The sequence below is a fragment of the Pristiophorus japonicus genome, chromosome 6 (assembly GCF_044704955.1).
Source record: "Pristiophorus japonicus isolate sPriJap1 chromosome 6, sPriJap1.hap1, whole genome shotgun sequence".
Lineage (NCBI taxonomy): Eukaryota > Metazoa > Chordata > Chondrichthyes > Pristiophoridae > Pristiophorus > Pristiophorus japonicus.
In genome coordinates this window covers 49,074,557-49,097,559 of record NC_091982.1, presented here as the reverse complement: position 1 = coordinate 49,097,559, position 23,003 = coordinate 49,074,557, and the positions used below count along the sequence as shown (strand labels likewise).

Genomic DNA, 23,003 nt, shown 5'->3' with positions numbered 1-23,003 from the left:
GGGGGGGGGGGGCCTGACCCATCCACCTCCACGACACGAACCTGGTATTGCAGTACTTCCAGGAACGGTGCAGTGGCTCTAGGCCTTTTGGCTAAGAGCATTGGTGCAGAGTGATCCTTGATGTGTGCAAGGTGACCTCTGGCGTTTGTAATCTGACAAAATGATCTGACAAAGAATTGGAAAGATTGGCAATGAATAAATTTCATGCACAAGGACCCCCAGGTCCCTCTGCACTGCAGCATGTTGTAATTTCTCCCCATTCAAATAATATTCCCTTTTACTGTTTTTTTCCCCAAGGTGGATGACCTCACACTTTCCGACATTGTATTCCATCTGCCAAACCTTAGCCCATTCGCTTAACCTATCTAAATCTCTTTGCAGCCTCTCTGTGTCCTCTACACAACCCGCTTTCCCACTAATCTTTGTGTCATCTGCAAATTTTGTTACACTACACTCTGTCCCCTCTTCCAGGTCATCTATGTATATTGTAAACAGTTGTGGTCCCAGCACCGATCCCTATGGCACACCACTAACCACCGATTTCCAACCCGAAAAGGACCCATTTATTCCGACTCTCTGCTTTCTGTTAGCCAGCCAATTCTCTATCCATGCTAATACATTTCCTCTGACTCTGTGTACCCTTATCTTCTGCAATAACCTTTTGTGTGGCACCTTATCGAATGCCTTTTGAAAATCTAAATACACCACATCCATCGGTACACCTCTATCCACCATGCTCGTTATATCCTCAAAGAATTCCAGTAAATTAGTTAAACATGATTTCCCCTTCATGAATCCATGCTGCGACTGCTTGATTGCACTATTCCTATCTAGATGTCCCGCTATTTCTTCCTTAATGATAGCTTCAAGCATTTTCCCCACTACAGATGTTAAACTAACCGGCATATAGTTACCTGCCTTTTGTCTGCCCCCTTTTTTAAACAGAGGCGTTACATTAGCTGCTTTCCAATCCGCTGGTACCTCCCCAGAGTCCAGAGAATTTTGGTAGATTATAACGAATGCATCTGCTATAACTTCCGCCATCTCTTTTAATACCCTGGGATGCATTTCATCAGGACCAGGGGACTTGTCTACCTTGAGTCCCATTAGCCTGTCCAGCACTACCCCACTAGTGATAGTGATTGTCTCAAGGTCCTCCCTTCCCACATTCCTGTGACCAGCAATTTTTGGCATGGTTTTTGTGTCTTCCACTGTGAAGACCAAAGCAAAATAATTGTTTAAGGTCTCAGCCATTTCCACATTTCCCATTATTAAATCCCCCTTCTCATCTTCTAAGGGACCAACATTTACTTTATTCACTCTTTTTTGTTTTATATATCTGTAAAAGCTTTTACTATCCGTTTTTATGTTTTGCGCAAGTTTACCTTCGTAATCTATCTTTCCTTTCTTTATTGCTTTCTTACGTCATTCTTTGCTGTCGTTTAAAATTTTCCCAATCTTCTATTTTCCCACTAACCTTGGCCACCTTATTGGTTTTTAATTTGATACTCTCCTTTATTTCCTTGGTTATCCACAGCTGGTTATCCCTTCTCTTACCGCCCTTCTATTTCACTGGAATATATTTTTGTTGAGCACTATGAAAGAGCTCCTTAAAAGTCCTCCACTGTTCCTCAATTGTGCCACCGTTTAGTCTGTGTTTCCAGTCTACTTTAGCCAACTCTGCCCTCATCCCACTCTAGTCCCCTTTGTTTAAGCATAGTACGCTCGTTTGAGACACTACTTCCTCACCCTCAATCTGTATTACAAATTCAACCATATTGTGATCACTCATTCCGAGGGGATCTTTTACGAGGAGATTGTTTATTATTCCTGTCTCATTACACAGGACCAGATCTAAGATAGCTTGCTCCCTTGTAGGTTCTGTAACATACTGTTCTAAGAAACAATCCCGTATTCTATGAATTCCTCCTCTAGGCTACCCTGTGCGATTTGATTTGACCAATCGATATGTAGGTTAAAATCCCCCATGATTACTGCCGTTCCTTTTTCACATGCCTCCATTATTCCCTTGATTATTGCCCTCCCCACCGTGAAGTTATTATATGGGGGCCTATAAACTACACCCACCAGTGACTTTTTCCCCCTTACTATCTCTAATCTCCACCCACAATGATTCAACATTTTGTTCATTAGAGCCAATATCATTTCTCACAACTGCCCTGATATCATTCTTTATTAACAGAGCTACCCCACCTCCTTTCCCTTCTTGTCTATCTTTCCGAATCATCAGATACCCCTGTATGTTTAATTCCCAGTCTTGGCCACCCTGCAACCACGTTTCTGTAATGGCCACCAAATCATACCCATTTGTAATGATTTGTGCCGTCAATTCATTTACTTTATTTCAAATGCTGCGTGCGTTTAGGTAGAGTGTTTTAATACTAGTTTTTAAACCATGATTTTTAGTTTTGACCCCTCCTGCAGCCCCTTTATATTCAGTGGCCCTTTTTGTTTTTTGCCTTGGGTTTCTCTGCCCTCCACTTTTACTCATCTCTTTTCTGTCTTTTGCTTTTGTCTCCTTTTTGTTTCCCTCTGTCTCCCTGCATTGGTTCCCATCCCCCTGCCATATTAGTTTAACTCCTCCCCAACAGCACTAGCAAACACTCCCCCTTTTGTTTTACCAAATCTTATTATGCTGCACCAATTACTAAATGTAATTGCCTCTGGTCATTCTACACAATAAACACAACACGTTACAGGCAAATCCAAGATCTTCACAAATGTCCAAATTCAATTCATCGCTTTTTACAGGAACACACTGTTTTTGAAATCAGGAGTTGAAGATAATATTTGCTTTCTCCCAAAAATCCTGTTATAGTAACAAAAAAGCAGTGTTTATGTTTATTGTATCATCTCAGAACCCTCTATAAAGCCACCACAGGCCTTCCATAAAAAGATTTTAATATAATTAAATCATACAAGTTAAAATAAATCAATGCATTCTTCATGTTTCCAGGAAAGCTCAATTACTGAAAACTGATAACATTAGTCTTGGGACAGACTTTATATAATTTCTAGCCTTTTATTTACTGCTTTTTAAACGCTTGGCTTTATGGCCTTTTGAGCATTCCTGATTATAATCGCTCAACCATTGGTGGCCGTGCCTTCAGCTGCCAAGGCCCCAAGCTCTGGAATTCCCTCCCAAACCTCTCCCGCCTCTCTCTCTCCACCTCTCTTCCCTCCTTTAAGATGCTCCTTAAAACCTACCTCTTTGACCAAACTTTTGGTCATCTGTCCTAAATTCACCTTGTGGCTCGGTGTCAAAATGTTTTTTTTGTCTTATAACGCTCCTGTGAAGCGCTTTGGAATGTTTTACTATGTTAAAGGCGCTATATAAATACAAGTTGTTGTGGTGGTGTATATAAACGAACTACCATTAAACTAATCCTACCATTTCTCACTATCATTGATGCCTAACTTTCAGCCTATAAATTTCTCACTCCCACATCCACACTGAACTCATACCCCTGAGGAAACATTAACTCTGTTTCTCTTTCCATAGATGCTGCCTGACATGCTGAGTGGTTCCCTGCATTTTTTATTTTTGCTCCTGAACTCTCACCCTGCAGTTTAACAATGGTGCCTTGCTGACGGATTGCAGGTTGAAAACAGTTTCCCAGGATTACTTACAAGGCCAATCACAAGCTTTTTTTCTGATATTCTGTTTGCACTATGTTTTTGGATCTTACTTCAATCACCCATCCTTCTCTATCCTCCTGTAACTTGCTAGTACTTACTAAATTAATAATTTATAACAGATAAAATAAATAAAACAAAAATATCGATTGATAAATAAAACAAGGTTAGAGATGGCAGGGCAGGTGGTGTGTTGTAAATGCAGCATGTGATAGTTGGCATCACGATCCCAGGCAACCACGTCTGCAACTCGAGGAACTTTGGCTCAGAGGTGTGGAGCTGTAGTACGAGTTGCAGACATAAGAACATAAGAAATAGGAGGAGTAGGCCATTTGGCCCTTCGAGTCTGCTCCACCATTAAAAAGATCATGGCTGAACTGAATTGCGATGCATCAGGGAGGGGGACACTTTGCTCCAGGAGAAGGTCACACCCTTAAGGTTAAATAGTACTTTAGAGTTAGTCAGTGGTCAGGGACAGGAGGGTGTGACTCAGGAAGGTATGGGGACCCAGGATGTAGTGAAGGAGAAGCCTCAGCCCCTGACCCTGTCCAACAGGTACCAGGTACTTGCTGGCTGTATGGATGAGGAAACGGTCAAAGCATGGTGTGGGAAGAAGGGTTTCAATTCATGGGTCACTGGCACTAGTACTGGGGAAAGAGAGAGTTGTTCCAGCAGGATGGGCTTCGCTTAAACGGGCTGGGACCAGCGTCCTGGCGAATTGAATAACTAGGGCTGTAGATAGGGCTTTAAACTAAAAAATGGGGGGGGGGGGGGGGGGGGGCTGTGGCAGTCAAGTGAGGGGGGAAGTTAGAAAGATAAAGAGAAAGGACAAGGCAATAGTGCAGGGTAGTGATATGGGTAATGATAAGCACAGTGTGACAGGAAGGGACAGAGCATACAATCATAAGAGTACACCAGCAAATAGGGCCAGAGTAGCGACGGTTCGCTAGACTGATTCCCGGGATGGCAGGACTGACATATGAGGAGAGACTGGATCAACTGGGCCTTTATACATTGGAGTTTAGAAGGATGAGAGGGGATCTCATAGAAACATATAAGATTTTGACGGGACGGGACAGGTTAGATGCAGGTAGAATGTTCCCGATGTTGGGGAAGTCCAGAACCGGGGGACAGAGTCTTAGGATAAGGGGTAGGCCATTTAGGACTGATGAGGAGAAACTTCTTCACTCAGAGTTGTTAACCTGTGGAATTCCCTGCCACAGAGATGCCAGTTCATTGGATATATTCAAGAGGGAGTTAGATATGGCCCTTACGACTAAGGGGATCAAGGGGTATGGAGAAAGCAGGAACGGGGTACTGAGGGAATGATCAGCCATGATCATGTTGAATGGTGGTGCAGGCTCGAAGGGCCGAATGGCCTACTCCTGCATCTATTTTCTATGTTTCTATGTTTACTAGGGACGGGCAATAAATAGGGCCTTGCCAGCGACGCACTCATTCTGAGAATGATGTTTTTTTTTTAAAAACTGCTATTGAACCACACAGGAAGGTCCCAACTTGAATCCTTAGCATGTAATGATGAGCTGGTTGACCTGGCAGAAACTGGAACACTATCATTTGCCTCAATACTCTGGGCTAGTGAAGCTGGAGGGGGAAAAAATAACAGCAAGGGTTCCAATCCCTGATTTTTGACCCATGCAAGAAAGTAGATCTGTGGACACTGAGGACAGGATTGGTCTCAGCTGTCGTACCTCATGATTGAATAGCTTGTCAATACTCACTATCTCGGCTGACATGTGAAGAATAGTCATTTGAGCAAAGTACTGGGGATTTGCTGGCATCCATGGATATAGATACCAGCAAGTCAATAACTTAGGGAGGAGGGGAGAAACATACCTTTTTATTTGTTGAATTGATTGCTGAAGTGGAATATACTATCTGAGAGGATGCCGAAGCCATAGTTTATCCAGGTTCTTAGACGAAGTGAAGTCTACTGCAATAAAAACACACCAGTTAGCTATGGCAACACTTCCACAGATGCAAGTCTTTCTCAAAACTTAAATGAGCCGAGTCAGTACAATGAGTTGCCTTGCATGGATTTTGATAAAAGTCTCTGTCCATATTTGTTTCCTATTTCTAACCTAAATATTACAAAATGATTCTACAGCTGTGTAATTCTACATTAACGGTACTTTATATCCTTAACCTCACCATTTATTACCTAGTTCATTGGGGTAGGTAACCCACATCAACTCTGCTTAAAATTTTCTGTGGCATGCACACTTCCTAGGGGGGGGGGGGGGGGGGCGGGGGCAGGGTTCAGTATAAATCATTCTGCTGTGAGGAAGTACCAGAGGCCTAGCACCCCACAGAAGAGGGAATCAGGTCCTTTGCACACATTAGCAGTGGTAGAGCCCTATGTACATGCTACCCACTTGTGTTCCCAAGCGCAGTCAATGCATCCCTGGAGAACAAAGAGGGAATCCATGCCCTCAAAATATAAATTGGGCACAGTAAATTATTCTTTTCTCTGTTATTTGAAAATGACTATTTAAAATAAATAATTAACAGCACACAGAACAAATTGGATGCACATGGCAAAATAATTCTATTTAACTGATCAAATATCTATACAGTATAGTGCAGAGTATTTTCAGATGCATGCTTATTTCAATACAGAATAGTGAAAACTGCCCTTTTGACATAGTCAAGGACTGGAAGATGAGACATTGCTGGTGATTGTAACATCTGTACAATCCATGCTTTGAATATAGAATTATTCAGGTAACAAACTACATAATGGGTTGGCAGAGGAACATGAATATTTTACAGAAAGCGTGTCCAAGCTCTCTCTCCTTGTGGGCCATTCAGATTCATAACAAGAGCCTTGCAGGTCATAAAGAAAGTCAAAGTTGCAATTAATGCTCATATATATCAAACTTCAGATACTACGAGCTATTGGTATTCGGAGTTAGAATTTACTCACTAACGAGGCAACGGAGCAAAGAACAGCCTTTATCAAACCAGGCACACAAAATTCAAATACAATCCAGCAAATAAAAAAATCTAAGCTCAAATACAACACAGCTGCCTGGGCTTGTAGGTCATACATGGACACCCAGTTTTTCAATATACGAGGGATAAAATTAACATATAACTCTCTTTTTAATTCGGTGTTGAAATCTTCCACTCGACCAAGTGTTAAAAGATGTGTGTCAGTACCTCAGTTGGTACAATTCATAGCCATGCCCGTCATCTCCCGAATAAAACAGTATTTTCATGTTTATGTTAAATTCATTTAAAAATGATAGAACACTCATTCTTAAAGGAAAAAAGGGTTAGTCCTTGGCTAGTTCCAACCCGTCAGTTTTGACGGCCGTTTTTGAATTTTTCAAACATTGGAATTTCTATGCACAAAACAACTTCCCAATATTTGAGATATTCCTGGTCAAAACATTAAAGAATTCCTCAACAGGCCATCTTTAAAGTCATTCTGTAAATTTTACTATACTCTTTAAAAGTTGTTCTAGATTGCTGGACAATATAGACAATTTTCGGAGCAACTGGTGGAGAACGGAGTATCTTAGAAATCGGAATTCTCCACATTTAAGTTTTTTGCAGGTCGAACAGTTTCACTTTTGAACATAATTTTTTTTTCAAAAGGGGGCGTATCCGGCCACTGACGCCTGATTTGAAAGTTTCCACAGTGAAAACGTACTCCAAACTAACTTAGAATGGAGCAAGTGAAGATTTTTGTAGGCTTGAAAAAACCTTGTTCAAACATTAAAAAATCAGGCGCAGGTTACAAATTAGGCGTCCGGAACGAGGTGGGGGGGGGGGGGGGGGGGGGAGGGGGGGGAAGGGAAGTCATTAAATTCTACAATAAATCCTTAGTTATACTTATACAAATATTATACAAATAAATCCAACCTGAATAAAAATTTATAAGCAAAGAAAAGATTAAATAAACCATCTTCCGACCTGTGTGAAAGTGCTTCAGGCAGGCCTTTCAGGCAGCGGTTTGCCGTCGGGACCGACCGACGGCAGGGGGAGGGAGGGAGAAAGCTGCAAGAAGCCTCAGTACTTGAGGCAGCCGTTTGCCGTCGGGCCCGACCGATGGCAGGGGGAGAAAGCTGCAAGAAGCCTCAGTACTGATCATGGAAGGGCAATGTGGTTTTATTAAAAAATGTTAAAAATTGAACAGCTACAAAGAATTTGAACAGTCTCAAACAAGTGCATGTGTCCCGTTTATCACAGTCTATCTTTAATTACAGAATGCACTCCCTCACCCTTACACACAGAAATATCAAGAAAATTAAAATACAAGCCTTTGCAAGGGTTCAATAAACAAATTTTCACTTTTTCTGCAGCACTTTTTAAAATGGCCGATTGCCAATGTTTACTTTAGACTGCGCGTGCGTGAACGCTCCAACGCAACGCGCACGTGCAGGGTTGCCGGCACGAAAAAAACTCATTTAAATTGTATCCGCCCCCTCCTACTTACAAAATCGGCGCGAGTGGTAGGCTCCGCCCCCTGTGCGCCGCACCAAGCAGACATCGAGCTGCAAAGCGCTCGAGAATAGTGCGTTTTTTTTCAGGCGCCGTTTTCGGCGCGAAAAACGGGCGCCCAGCTCGGAGAGGCGCCTGTTTTGCCGCGTGTGGAAACTTGGGGCCAATATCTTTATATAGAGCTTTTCATGAACTCGGCACTTCCCAAAGTACTTCACAGCTGATGAATTTTTAGTCGAGGGATAAATGCTGGCGAGGACACAAGAGCTCCACTGCTCTTCTTCGAATAGTGCCATGGAATTTTTAACACCCACCTGTAAGGGCAGATGGTCCTCGATGTAACCTCTCATCTGAAAGACGACACCTGGGACATTGCAGCACTCCCTCAATACTGCACTTAACTGTCAGCCGAGATCATGTCCTCAAGCCTCTGGAGTAAGGCTGAACTCAGGACCCCGAGTCAAGACTAACACCATTTGATTTCCTCGGCCATGACTATATAAAACTAAATAGGAAACAAAATCACTTGGTTGAAAAGTCTCTGATGGCTGAATGGGTAAAATGCTCTGTGTGATGTGGTACTGAACCATAAGGATTAGGAAGGTTCCCAGACTCCATCCCTGGTCTGTGGCGAATTAGCTGAACTCAGCTGAAGCGAAGCCTCTACAATTGGCCTCAGATCACAGCCACGATTTCCATTCCTGACTGCTATCCAGCAAAAAGTGTGGATCTGTGAACGTCTGGCGAGAACTGGAACACAAGGTCCTGCAAGGCCAGGCTCACTGCCCAGGTTCTCACATAAAAGAACAGCTGCATAGTTTGCTGTTGACTGTGGAAGGCTGAATCAACATCTTCAGGAGAAAAGGGGAGATTTAAAAAAAATCAGAATTGATTCAAATGCTGTTCCTTGGCCATAAAAAAGCAAGGCCATAAAATAGCAAACCAAGCACTAGGCTTTATTTCTAGAGGTATAGAATTGAAAAGTTGGGAAGTTATGCGAAACCTGTATCGAACTTTGGTTAGACCACACTTGGGAGTACTGCATACAGTTCTGGTCGCCATATTATAACAAGGATATAGAGACACTGGAGAGGATGCAGTGAAGATTTAATATAATAACAACATAAGAAATAGGAACAGGAGTAGGCCATACGGCCCCTCAAGCCTGCTCCGCCATTCAATAAGATCATGGCTGATCTGATAATGGACTTATTGTTTAAGAAACTGTCTATTTCTATCTTAAATTTATTCAATGTCCCAGCTTTCACAGCTCTCAGGCAGAGAATTCCACAGATTTACAGCCCTCAGAAAAAATTTCTCCCAAACTCTGTTTTAAATGGGCGGCCCCTTATTCTAAGATTGTGCCCTCTAGTTCTAGTCTCCCCCATCAGTGGAAGCATCCTCTCTGCATCCACCTTGTCAAGCCCCCTCATAATCTTATCCGTTTCGATAAGATCGCCTCTCATTCTTCTGAATTCCAATGAGTAGAGGCCAAACCTACTCAACCTTTCCTCATAAGTCAATCCCCTCATCCCCAGAATCAACCTAATAAACCTTCTCTGAACTGCCTCAAAAGCAAGTATTTCCTTCCGTAAATATGGAAACCAAAACTGCACGCAGTATTCCAGGTGAGGCCTCACCAATACCCTGTATAGCTATAGCAAGACTTTCCTGCTTTTATACTCCATCTCCTTTGCAATAAAGGCCAAGATACCATTGGCCTTCCTGATCACTTGTTGTACTTGCATATTATCCTTTTGTGTTTCATGCACAAGTACCCCAGGTCCCGCTGTACTGCAGTACTTTGCAATCTTGAAAGATTTTGATAGAGTGGATAGAGAGAGAATGTTTCCACTTGTGGGGAAGACCATAACAAGAGGCCATCACTATAAGATAGTCACCAAGAAATCCAATAGAGAATTCAGAAGAAACGTCTTTACCCAAAGAGTGGTGAGAATGTGGAACTCGCTACCATAGGGAGTGGTTGAAGCAAATAGTATAGATGCATTTAAGGGGAGGCTAGACAAGAATATAATGGAGAAGGGAATAGAGGGTTATGCTGATATTTAGATGAGGAGGCTTGAATGGAGCAAAGACGCCGGCATGGACTGGTTGGGCCGAATGGCTTATTTCTGCACCTATATCCTATGTAAGTACTGCAGGGATGCACATTGCTAGCAAAATACTAATAAGGAACGGCTGAGAATAAATTAGACATTAATTTCATCCCATTTTGGGTTTGTCCAACACAGCAAAGCAACACAATATGCCTAAATCTAACAAGTCACCCGATATACACAGCTAAATTCTTTGAACTCTCATCAAAAAATTCTTGTAAATGAAAACAAGGAAAAATCTTGTAGGCATAGTAGAAAACTCTTGCTGTGAAATGATGAAAGTGAATTGGGTGTGCCACTGATTTGAGTTTAGAAGTGATAGGCTCCTGTTAGAAACAGCCGGTGTGTGCCCTCACAGATGCAAGTACACAATTGTGGTGTGACCTGGGAGCTGCAAAACCATTGGAAGAAAGTTTAAAACAGCTTGCAGTTCACAAAGGTACTATTTCAGAAATGACCAGAGAAACTAAATCAAAAGATCTTAGTGAATGAAGCAACTCATCTGGATCCATCAAGTAGTGAACTGGAATCTTAACACTGTGTTCTGGCAATAAAATGAATTTTAGACTGACAAAAGAGTCTTTGTATAAATACAGTAGTTACATCTGAACAGAATTTTTGCTATGCCCATTTTTTTTTTTAAGAAACAAACATAATTTACAAACTTGTACAGTACAAACACAGCCTTCATCCAATCATCATGAACAGTGTCTCCTAAATAAAAATCTGCATAGTTCACTTTTTTCCTCCTTGTGTGTCTAGAATTTTTTCTTCCATCTACTTGCCTGAGGATGGGGGCAAGGCCTGCTCCCAGGAACACTAGCGATGCCAGCCTCCAGGGGCGCCAGGGCCCACTCAAACATGATTCGACTTTTCAATTCTTCCTCTCCCTGCTAGATATCATGGCATGGCTTAAACCAGGAACTGAGGCATAGAGCAGAATTTAAAGAGCGCCCATTCTCACTGCACCACTGTTATTCAAGGGAGTTATCCCTGATGTCCTGGCCAATATTTATTCCTCAATCAATATCACTAAAACGGATTATCTGGTCATTATCTCATTGCTGTTTGTAGGAGCTTGCTGTGCGCAAATTGGCTGTCGAGTTTCCTACATTACAACAGTGGCTACACTTCAAAAGTACTTCTTTGGCTATAAAGCGCTTTGGGACGTTGTGAAAGACGCTATAGAATGGAAGTCTTTCATTTTTTATTGGTTATTCTAAGGTTTTCCTCTTTTAAAAACAATTCTGGACTATTCATACAGTCCAAAAACGACTGAAGAGAATACATTGAAATAATCAAGAGCAGTACCTCTGGATTGCTAGAAGAAAGTCAGGAAAACACCAGGCTAGTATTTTTTTTTTAAATGCTGCAAGACTTGAGTGCATACCCATTTCCTAGCCAAGAGCCTAAATTGGGTTTCTTAGTAAGATCCAATACAAGTCCAGGCCAGTTTCACAATTTTGGTGAAAGACAGGAATTTGGAATGTTTGTTGTTGGATTCAGCAGACTTAGTGCACAAATCCAATACTTGTTTCCTACACTACAACAGCATGACCAAAAGGTTCAACAAAGTTACTTAAAACACTACTACTACTGACAGAAGTGTTCTTGATTTAATTAGTAACAATACTATATTTACACCCAATTGTCACATAATCATTTAAAGTAAGGTTACCCATCACTGAATTATTTCTGTTTAATTATCACCATTCAGATCTTTTAACCATTCAGTTATTCAGTTTCACCCATCACCCCTGTGCTCACTGACCTACATTGGCTTCCAGTTAAGCAATGCCTCGATTTCAAAATTCTCATTCTTATTTTCAAATCCCTCCATAACCTCGTTCCTCCCTATCTCTAATTTCCTCCAGCCCCACAATCTCTCCCCCTCCCCCCGCCCCCCCAGAGATGTCTGTGCTCCTCTAATTCTGCCCTCCTGAGCATCCCTGCTTGTAATCGCTCAACCATTGGTGGCCGTGCCTTCTGTGGCTTGGGCCCCAAGCTCTCGAACTGCCTGCCTAAACCTCTCGGCCTCTCTTTCCTCCTTCAAGACGCTCCTTAAAACATATCTCTTTGACCGCCTGCGCTAGTTTCTACTTATGCGTCTCGGTGTCAAATTTTTTATCGCATAATATTCCTGTGAAGCGCCTTGGGATGTTTCATTACTTAAAGGTGCTATATAAATACAAGTTGCTGCTCATGCCAGTAACATCACGTGATTGCGAAAGAGTACTCCACATGGTGACAGCCCAGCAGGGTTTGATGAAAAATCCTTTCACAAAATGGCTGTTTTTTTTTTTGCTCAAGTAGACCAGAATCATTGTATAAACAGAAAGTCATGCTGACTTTAATGTGGTGAGATGATGATCTCGCAACATAATTTGACCATACAATATGCTACTCCTTCAGAGTTCATACATTTCAGTCCAGTCCAACTGTGTGACAATTTCGCACCAAACTTCCTGGAAGAACCTCTACATATTCCGCAGCACACAGTATACAATGTCAATCCTCTTCTACAAAAGTACGACTCTCTTTAAATACTCAACGATTCAGCACCCTCAAAAAAAAAGGTTGCCCCCTTTCCCAAACTGCACCTTGGGTCTATATTTGCCTTCTTGTTCCCAGTTCTCTTCTCCATACCCTGTGCATCATGCAAGATTACTAAAAGAAATTTGGCAATAGAATACATTTTCCTGGAAAAAGGACCTTTTTCTGAAAATTTTTCTAAAAGCTGAATTTATTAGAAAGGTAAAATATAAAGAAGATAAGAATTAGGAGTAGGCCAGACGAACCCTCTGGCCTGCTCCGCCATACAATAAGGTCATGGCTGATCTTTGACCTCCACTTTCCTGCCCGATCACCATATCCCTTGATTTCCCCTAGCGTCCAAAAATCTATCTAGCTCAGCCTTGAATATACTCAACGATTCAGCATCCACAGTCTTTTGGGGTGGGAAATTCCAAAGGTTCACACCCCTGAGTGAAGAAATTCCTCCTCATCTCAGACTTAAATGGCCAGTCCTTTAGATGACTTATGACACTGGGTCGAACGTCTTCTCTCTCTGTGATGGCTCTGAGAATTCTATACAGGTCTGCAGTACAAAACTGCCCGTGATTTGACATTAATCAGTAATCAGATTCAGAAAGACACGACACGGGTACTGTTGAGGTTGGCATTAAGTCACATGGAGCAGAGTAAAAGGAGTTTTACTTTGCATCTGGCCCTATTTAAGTGACCTGGGAGTGCCTGATTGTCTGAATTGGAGAAATGTGCTTTTCCAGTATCAATCAAGATGTGCAGAGATATCCTAACCTAACAAAAATCAATCAATCTTGGTCTTGAAAATCCAATTGCCCCAGCTTCCACAGCCTTTTGAGGGAGAGTTCCACTCTACCCTTTGTGGAAAAAGTGCTTCCTGATTTCACTCCTAAATGGCCCAGCTTTCATTTTATTTTGCCTCCTTGTTCTGGATTCCCCCACTAGAAAGAATACTTTCTCTGTATCTACCCTACTAAATCTCATCATTTTAACAGCTCAACCAGATCGCACCTCAACCTTCTAAACGAAAGGTAATACAAAGCAGGTTTATGCAATCTGTCTTCGTAATTGTACCCTTACAGTACAGGTGTGACGTCCAAAATCTGGAAATTTCGGGACTGAGGCCGTTCCAGATTCTGGGTATTTCCGGATTTTAGAACGTCTTCGCCTGGGCCGAGCTGGTAGGGGAGGGGAGGGCGGGGTCGGGCGGGCCATGGGGAGGGCAGCCCAGGCGGACAGGTCAGACGGGCCGCGGTGGGGTCGGGCGGCCCGAGGCCGGGACAAGGTCAGGCGGCCCGAGGCAGGGAGTCCGGATTTCAGAATATTTTCTGCTTTCCGGACCACCCCGCCACAGATCAGCCCGGTTGTCCGGAACATTCCAAATTTCAGATTCCAGACGCTCAACTGTATCACCATTCTGGTGAATCTGCGTTGTACACCCTCCAAGGCCAATATATCTTTCCTGAGGTTCGGTGTCTATAGAACACAGTACTCCAGGTGAGGTCTGACCAAGCTTCTATGCAACTGAAGCATCACTTCCTCACTTGCATGCCAACCCCCTTGAGATAAAGGCCAACATTGCATTAAACGCAGGAGACTGCTGTCTGTTACTAATGTGCCATGACACCCTGCAAAAGGAAAGATAAAATTAGGGAAAAAAATAATGCAGCTGTTCAGTTTAAAGAGAACAGAATTTGGAGTCAATGTCAAGGACACAAATAAAAATCCTAGAACATTAATGATAAGTATCCTGTGAAACTTTGCAACAGCGTTTAACCTATTTCATTATAATCTGCCGATATAATTTAATATGTAGCTTGCAGTCTCAAGAAAAACCCTTCTACAAAGGAGTAATACAGGAAACTTCAGAAATTATTCAAAATGCAACCACATTTAACCAAGTTTTTTTTCGCAACTTTTCTTCACATCCAAATATAATTTTTGACATCATCTTTTTGCAGTCTCTTGTCTATTTGTTGCCTTCCTTGTTCCTCTTTTTAAAACACCAGATGAAGTTTTCAGTTTTTTTTTTAAAAAGTCCCCTTCATATTGCGTCTCAATTTTTAAAAACACCACTCTCATACTTTACCTTTTTCAACAGATCGGTTTCTTCATTCCCATTATAGTCTTGTACTTTTTTGTGTTAAAAAAACAATACATTTATTTGTCTCTCCATTTCGATCTCCCTCATGGCTCAGTAGAAGCACTCTCGCCTGAGTCAGAAGGTTGTGGGCTCAAGACTGGAACACAAAATCCAGGCTGACACTCCACTGCACTGCTGAGGGAGTGCTGCACTGTCGGAGGTACCATCTTTCAGATGAGAATTTAAACCGAGGCCCCGTCTGCCCCCTCAGGTGGGCATAAAAGATCCCATGGCACCATTTCGAAGAAGAGGAGAGTTCTCCTGAGTGGCCTTGGAAATAGTGGATGCGTTGACAGTCATTTTCCAACATTCCATTGACTCTGGATCAGTTCCTATGGAGTGGAGGGTAGCCAATGTAACCCCACTTTTTAAAAAAGGAGGGAGAGAGAAAACAGGGAATTATAGACCGGTCAGCCTGACATCGGTAGTGGGTAAAATGATGGAATCAATTAATAAGGATGTCATAGCAGTGCATTTGGAAAGAGGTGACATGATAGGTCCAAGTCAGCATGGATTTGTGAAAGGGAAATCATGCTTGACAAATCTTCTGGAATTTTTTGAGGATGTTTCCAGTAGAGTGGATAAGGGAGAACCAGTTGATGTGGTATATTTGGACTTTCAGAAGGCGTTCGACAAGGTCCCACACAAGAGATTGATGTGCAAAGTTAGAGCACATGGGATTGGGGGTAGTGTACTGACATGGATTGAGAACTGGTTGTCAGACAGGAAGCAAAGAGTAGGAGTAAATGGGTACTTTTCAGAATGGCAGGCAGTGACTAGTGGGGTACCGCAAGGTTCTGTGCTGGGGCCCCAGCTGTTTACACTGTACATTAATGATTTAGATGAGGGGATTAAATGTAGTATCTCCAAATTTGCGGATGACACTAAGTTGGGTGGCAGTGTGAGCTGCGAGGAGGATGCTGTGAGGCTGCAGAGCGACTTGGATAGGTTAGGTGAGTGGGCAAATGCATGGCAGATGAAGTATAATGTGGATAAATGTGAGGTTATCCACTTTGGTGGTAAAAACAGAGAGACAGACTATTATCTGAATGGTGACAGATTAGGAAAAGGGGAGGTGCAAAGAGACCTGGGTGTCATGGTACATCAGTCATTGAAGGTTGGCATGCAGGTGCAGCAGGCGGTTAAGAAAGCAAATGGCATGTTGGCCTTCATAGCAAGGGGATTTGAGTACAGAGGCAGGGAGGTGTTGCTACAGTTGTACAGGGCATTGGTGAGGCCACACCTGGAGTATTGTGTACAGTTTTGGTCTCCTAACCTGAGGAAGGACATTCTTGCTATTGAGGGAGTGCAGCGAAGGTTCACCAGACTGATTCCCGGGATGGCGGGACTGACCTATCAAGAAAGACTGGATCAACTGGGCTTGTATTCACTGGAGTTCAGAAGAATGAGAGGGGACCTCATAGAAACATATAAAATTCTGATGGGGTTAGACAGGTTAGATGCAGGAAGAATGTTCCCAATGTTGGGGAAGTCCAGAACCAGGGGTCACAGTCTAAGGATAAGGGGTAAGCCATTTAGGACCAAGATGCGGAGGAACTTCTTCACCCAGAGAGTGGTGAACCTGTGGAATTCTCTACCACAGAAAGTTGTTGAGGCCAATTCACTAAATATATTCAAAAAGGAGTTAGATGAGGTCCTTACTGCTAGGGGGATCAAGGGGTATGGCGAGAAAGCAGGAATGGGGTACTGAAGTTGAATGTTCAGCCATGAACTCATTGAATGGCGGTGCAGGCTAGAAGGGCCGAATGGCCTACTCCTGCACCTATTTTCTATGTTTCTATGTTTCTATGTCCTGGTTAATATTTATCCCTCAACCGACATCACTTAACAAAACAGATTATCTGGTCATTATCACATTGCTATTTTCGGGAGCTTGCTGTGCACAAAGAGACTTCCGTGTGTCCTACATTACAACTGTGACTACACTTCAAAAGTACTTTATTGGCTGGAAAGTGCTTCGGGACGTCCTGAGGTCGTAAAAGGCGATATATAAATGCAAGTCTTTCTTTTTCTCACTTATTGCCATTTGCAAAAAGGAATGAAAATGTGAAGCAACTAGCAAAAATGGTGAAGGAAGTGTTTGTCACTGGGACACACTTTCCTTGAACAAGTGTTCTTACAGTTTATGACATCAGGTATACGTACCAACCAGGAGGACAGTTGGGAGAGGACTAACAAAACAAATTTGATCTTCAGTCACAGGAACTTAGGGCTCAATTTTCCTCAAGCCCGTTTTCTGGCGTGTTGCCAGAGTTACGCTGGGTTTTCTAGGCCAGAAATGCGGCAGAAATATTTTGCAAACTTTCCCCGATGTATAATTCGAATTTGGCGCCACGCAGCGTATCCAGTCTCCTCGGGGGGTGGAGCCTGCTGTCTGCGGCAAAAAACAATACCGCACCTTCTGCACATGCGCGGAAAAAAATTACGTTTTGGATGTCTTTCCAATGGACGCACATGCTCAGTACAGCTTGGATTTGGCAATCAGCCATTTTTCAAGAGCCAGTTAGTTGTGTGTGTGTGGGAGAAGGAGTGCTGTGTGAGAGCATTGGAGAAATCACAGCTGGAGCAATACAAGATGCAACGCGAACCAAGGACCAAGAATTTCTTACTGGAAGAAGTGGAGGCACTAGTTACTGTGATTGAGAACAGATGGCAGGAGCTGGATACCAGCAGAGGTCACATAAAAGTTCCACCAAAAGAAAAGAAGAAACGCTGGAACCAAGTTACAAAAGATTACTGCGCAGTGGTGACCACCACGAGATCTGGAAGCTGGTGTAAAAAGAAATGACAGGACCTTGGTCAAGTAGTTAGTGTAAGTAATATTTTCATTTATTCAATGCAATTGTAAATGTGACAAGCTGCATATGTCCCATCCAGCAGAAAGACACCCTCTCTTAAAAAGTTGCATTTTCACCTTTGCAGAGGAAAGTGGCACACAACAAAAGGGAAAGAACTCAAACAGGAGGAGGCTCGGCAAATCTGCTCCCACTGACACCCTTGGAAGAGAGGGTCGTTGCTTTGATGGGTCCAGCCTGGAAAAAAGCAATCAGTACTGCACAAGCTGGGACCACACTCGAGGGGGAGGATAAGTCCTGCAAATTCATCATGGCCCTTCAAATCAACTTGCTGCTTGGCCTGTGATGTGTGAGCCTACTCATGCCACCTATCCTGCCCCCTCCTCTGCTGCTAATCATTTGTCTGTTCTGTTATATTTTGCAGAACTGGAGGCCAACCCTAACAATGCAGGAGATGATTCAGACGAGGATGAGCCTGAAGAGAACATCTCCCAATCCAACCCTCCAGACCAAGAACATGGGAGGGGGTGGGGGGGAGGGAGAGTGGACTGAGCTGGATGAAGTTCCCACTGTTGTACTGAATATGGAAGACAGGCCTCTCATGGAGGTGCCAGCCCCTTCCGTGACTAATGATTTGAGTGTTGGTGGGACATTCCATGGTTTCACACCTTCAGAGGCTGCGGGTCCCAGTGGGATGCAGCGAGCCACACCCAGGGTGAGGAGGGGAAAGAGAGCTCGACCACGCTCTCCTGAGATGCAGGATGTAACAGATGTGGTTCAGATTATGTCATTGAGCGAGGAGCGCATTGATCTTACCCGATCACTCCTGGACCACCATCAGTGGGGTGAGTGATGGATGAGGTAGCAGGACTGTCGGGAGAAGTAACAACACTCACCGGGACCATCAGTGAGGCAATAGTGGCCATGAGGGAGGGAATGTCAGAGATAGTGCAAACCATGTCACTGGCCATGAGGAAGGAAATGGCAGAGGTAGTGCAAACCACGACACGGACCATGAAGGAGGGAATATCAGAGGTAGTACTGGCCATTACAGAGGGATTGTTGCAGTCCGCTGAGACACTGTCAGGGTGCATGAGCGACAGCATGAGAGAGTTAGCTGCTGCAATAAGGGAACACGCCAAGACCCCGCACCCATTTACAGAATCAACTGCCACTCCCACTGCAATCCCCACACCAGCCTCTAAAGAACCCGAAGCCAGGCCTTCCACATTACCATCTGACACCCCCCTCCTCCCCATCAAGAGGAGCGCAGTACCCGAGGTGTTAGAAGGAATAAGCTTGGTATCAAGCCCAAAAACACTGCGCCACCGCTGCGGGCAGGGGTGGTGCAGAGTCCAAGACCAAGCGCAAGCGCAGCGGGCAGTCTTAGACTAAGGAGAATGAGAGATGGGTGCAGCCTTTCTTTGCTGCTGTTGTTATGGTTATTATTATTGTTACTGTTGTAACTGTTCTCAAATTAAAAGTTTTTTGTAAGTTATGTAAATTTACAAGTTTTTAAGTGATCTTAAAGAGTGATATTAAAGTAAAGTTTGATACAAGAATAATTTTATTAAGTTAAGTACATTATAAACTTTTGAATAAAATATATTTTACATTAAAACAGAATTATGTTCCATTAACACAACACAACATTACAGAACAGCTCCAAACAATATACATGTCCATGTGGAATAGTTGTCGCTGAGCCCTCAGGCATCAGTAAAGCGTTCACGGATGAGCTGCTGACGCAAGGCTCGAGCAATTGTTAAAGGAGCACGATGGCCCGCCCTCCTCCGCCATCGTGCTCCGGCCTCAGGCACTTGCATGGTTTGCTCATCCTAGTCATCATCCTCCTCCTCCTGCTCATCACCTGCATCTTCCACATCATTATCATCAGCCACTCTCATCACAGGTGGGTCTTCCACTACCAGGTACTGCTGCCTCATGATGGCTAAGTTATGCAGCATGCAGCACACAACAATGAACTGACCGTCAATCTCAGGGGAGTACAGCAAGTAGCCTCCGGAATGGTCCAGTTATCAGAAACACTGTTTCAACATGCCAATGGTCCCCTCAATGATGCTGCATGTCGCAATGTGCAGCATGTTGTATTGATGGTCAGCTTCCTTCCGGGTTACGTGTAGGGGCGTCATTAGCCAGGTGGCAAGGCCGTACCCTTTGTCTCCCAGTAGCCAGCTCTGCCCTTCTGGCTGCTGCTCAAACATGGCAGATGAACGCATCACGGGTGCTCTAAGGGTGTCTTGCATCGATTGACATGATGCAATGCATGTCGTCACACACGAGCTGCATATTCATGAAGTGGATGCCTTTTCTATTCCTGTACATCTCGGAATCCTGCAACGGTGGTCGAAAGGCGATGTGGGTACAATCAATGCAGCCCTGTACCTTTGGGAAGCCAGCAATCCTTGACAAGCCCACAGCCCTGTCATGGATTGCTTGGGCAGTCATGGGGAACTTGATGAAGTCATTCCTCCGCGGGTACAGTGCAGCCGTGACCTGGCGAATGGAGACATGTGTTGCATGCTGAGAGATGGTACACACATTCCCTGGTTCTATCTTGAAACGATCCAGAGGCATAGAATGAAAGTGTAGCTGTAACCTTCACTTCAACTGACAAAACAGTCCTCCTGACACTTCTCGGCTGCAGGTCTGGTTTCACCAACTCACAGATCTCACGGACAACTTCTTTGAGGAAACGCAGCCTTCTGACAGTCTGCATCACTCAGGTGCAGGTACAAAAGCCTGTCTCGATATACCCGAGGTGGGTAAGGCCCCCTGCCCAGCACCCTACGGGCTCTGATATTCCTGATGCGATGAGCTCTAATCAATTGTCTCCTACGTAGCACCATGATGCAGAAGGCTCGCACCATGTATGGCATGGCCAGTATTGCCCCCATACTTAAAGTTAAACTTTGAAAGAAGCTCAAAACGGCAGGAAGGCAGGCAGCACAGGTTCGCAGTTCTCTCTCTCCCAAAGGATGGATCACACACAAAAGGTCTTGTGACCTCTCCTCTTTCCCTTTTCCCTCCCCCCCCACGAGTCTTGTGACCTCTCTCTCCCTTCCCCTCCCCAGGCTACAAGCCGTAAGATAGGCTATCTCTCTCCCTCTCCGGGCTACAAGCCGTAAGATCGGCTATCTCTCTCCCTCCCAGGCTACAAGCTGTCAGATCGACTATCTCTCTCTCTCTCCTTTCTTCTGCCCCCTTCCATGGCTTGTTTTGTAGCCAAACCCCGAGCCTGTGTCCGGACGCGAGGCCGATTCTGCCGGCCAAACCTACAACCCTCCAGGTCTTCAAGATGTTCGGTGGTGGCGTGTGAGCGAGTTAAAAAATGAAAAAAACTTGTGAAATCCAACACATTTACACTTCTATGTTGACAGGTAAAAAAAAAAGTTGAACTTTATTATTGATTTTGACAGTGTTCTTGACTCCCTCCAAAATCTTCGATTTAAAAACAATGGCGTCTTTTCAGCGCAGATTTGTGAATGTGCGCTGGTTTCTTAACTCACCAGAAGGTTTTTTGGGAGTGGCCAGATACGCTAACGTAATGGAGGAAAATGTTGGCCAAACTACAAACAATTGAAAAAACCGGGGCAGACATGAGGGAATGCCCCCTTTGAGGTGAAAAAAAACTGGCCTAGAAAAATCGTAATTAAGTCCGTTACGCCGGCGCAGATCGCAGGTGGAAACTTTGAAAAAACAATGCGCCAAAAATTTAACTCAATACACCAAAAAAAGCACTCTACTCAAAAAAAAACGGCGCAAATCACTGGGGAAAATTGAGCCCATAGATATAACGGACTGGTCACTTGCTCTGTGCATCTAAAAAAAAATAGTAAATCTGTCCAATTCTTAGAAATCAATCAGTAAGAATACAATACGTATTCTGAAAAAATTCAGTATGACTAGCACAACAGCATACAAATCCAAGAGGATGAATTATACTTCCCCAAACACTGCCGTCTAGATTTCTGTAAAAGATTAAGACTGCATGTTTTTAAAATGTTGACAATAAATGAGAATTGTTGTTCTTTCATTACTGTGAAGACGAAATCAATTACTTAGGCATCTGATCAGCAATGTTCACGACTACATTAGCCAAGCCCAGCTGATTAGTTAATACTCTCTAGGGTACAAGCCATAAATTTGACTTCCCATGATGGACAGGTCTCTAGTTCAGGGCATACTACAAATGATTAATGAGGTTTGAAATCATAATGTCGCAGTACAGTAATTCTGGGGAAATCACATGGGTAATGTCTACTGTTCATCTCAATGGTTATAATGGTATAAAATCATCTCTCGGGTACTGCAGCTATTGTACAATAGAGTTGTTTGGGATTAGATTAATTTTGCAAGCCATACTATAATTTTAAACAGATTCATAATTAAGATGGCAGCTCATTTATTTTGGCCTGTTGCTACGTTGAAGCAGTTTGTTGCAAAGCACAAATAATGAGGAACTGCTTCAGAAAACTACAAGTTGATCTTCCACAACTTGTTTACTTAAATTTACATGTAAAGCATTGTGTTCTGAAATGTGTATCTGCAGACTGCACGGAGCATCAGGTGAATCCAACACGGAACTGAACAGTGCTTGCTGTGACTGTCCAAAAATATCAGACCTGGATAGATAGGCACAACTTGCAAAAACTTTTGTACGCTGAACCCATCTACTCAGTGCCCATAACTAAGCTGTGCCACAGTCGTACTTTTCAGGCATACGAGGGTCCCATTTCCACCACTTTCTCTGCTTCTCCCAAAGGCAATGACAGACACTGGGGTATGGTTCCACAAACAGCAGCAACCCACCAGTGCCCATGGGCCCCAAGTTTCCCCAGGAGTTGGTCCATTTTTTTTTTGGAGCAAATAGATTTTTTTGGAGTAACTTAAAAATTGCAATTCTCCCCATTTAATTTGCTCCAGTGCAAGTAAGTTAGTTAGGACTTTTTAAAGTTCAGTTTTTTTTTTCAAAAGGGGGTGTTACCAGCCACATATGCCTGTTTTGGCCATTTAAGCAAGTTTAGCCAGCTAAAAGTTGCTCCAAAGTAACTTAGGCCAGCATATGTGGCCACTTGTGTCCGCTCAGAAAAACCTTGCGGTGAATTAAGAAATCAGTGCAGGTAGCCAGAGATGGGGGGGGGATTTTGCAAAGCACTAAACACCTTCACAACAACATTAAAGAAGCATAAAAACCATCAATAATAAATGAAAAATAAATCAATTACTAAAAAA

General features: G+C 43.4%; 1 protein-coding gene across 3 annotated transcripts in view; it reads right to left on the bottom strand.

Moving 5' to 3' along the window:
* The window catches only part of mtm1 (myotubularin 1), a 145,989-nt gene that overhangs the window by 111,752 nt on the left and 11,234 nt on the right, over positions 1–23,003 (bottom strand). For 2 of the 3 annotated variants that reach the window (XM_070882840.1, XM_070882842.1), the window contains exon 2: positions 5,515–5,611. In XM_070882840.1, coding sequence (XP_070738941.1) covers positions 5,515–5,577 — 63 coding nt within the window. In that variant the 5' untranslated portion in view covers positions 5,578–5,611. The remainder of the gene's footprint in view (positions 1–5,514; positions 5,612–23,003) is intronic. The other variant, XM_070882843.1, reaches the window with a different exon arrangement.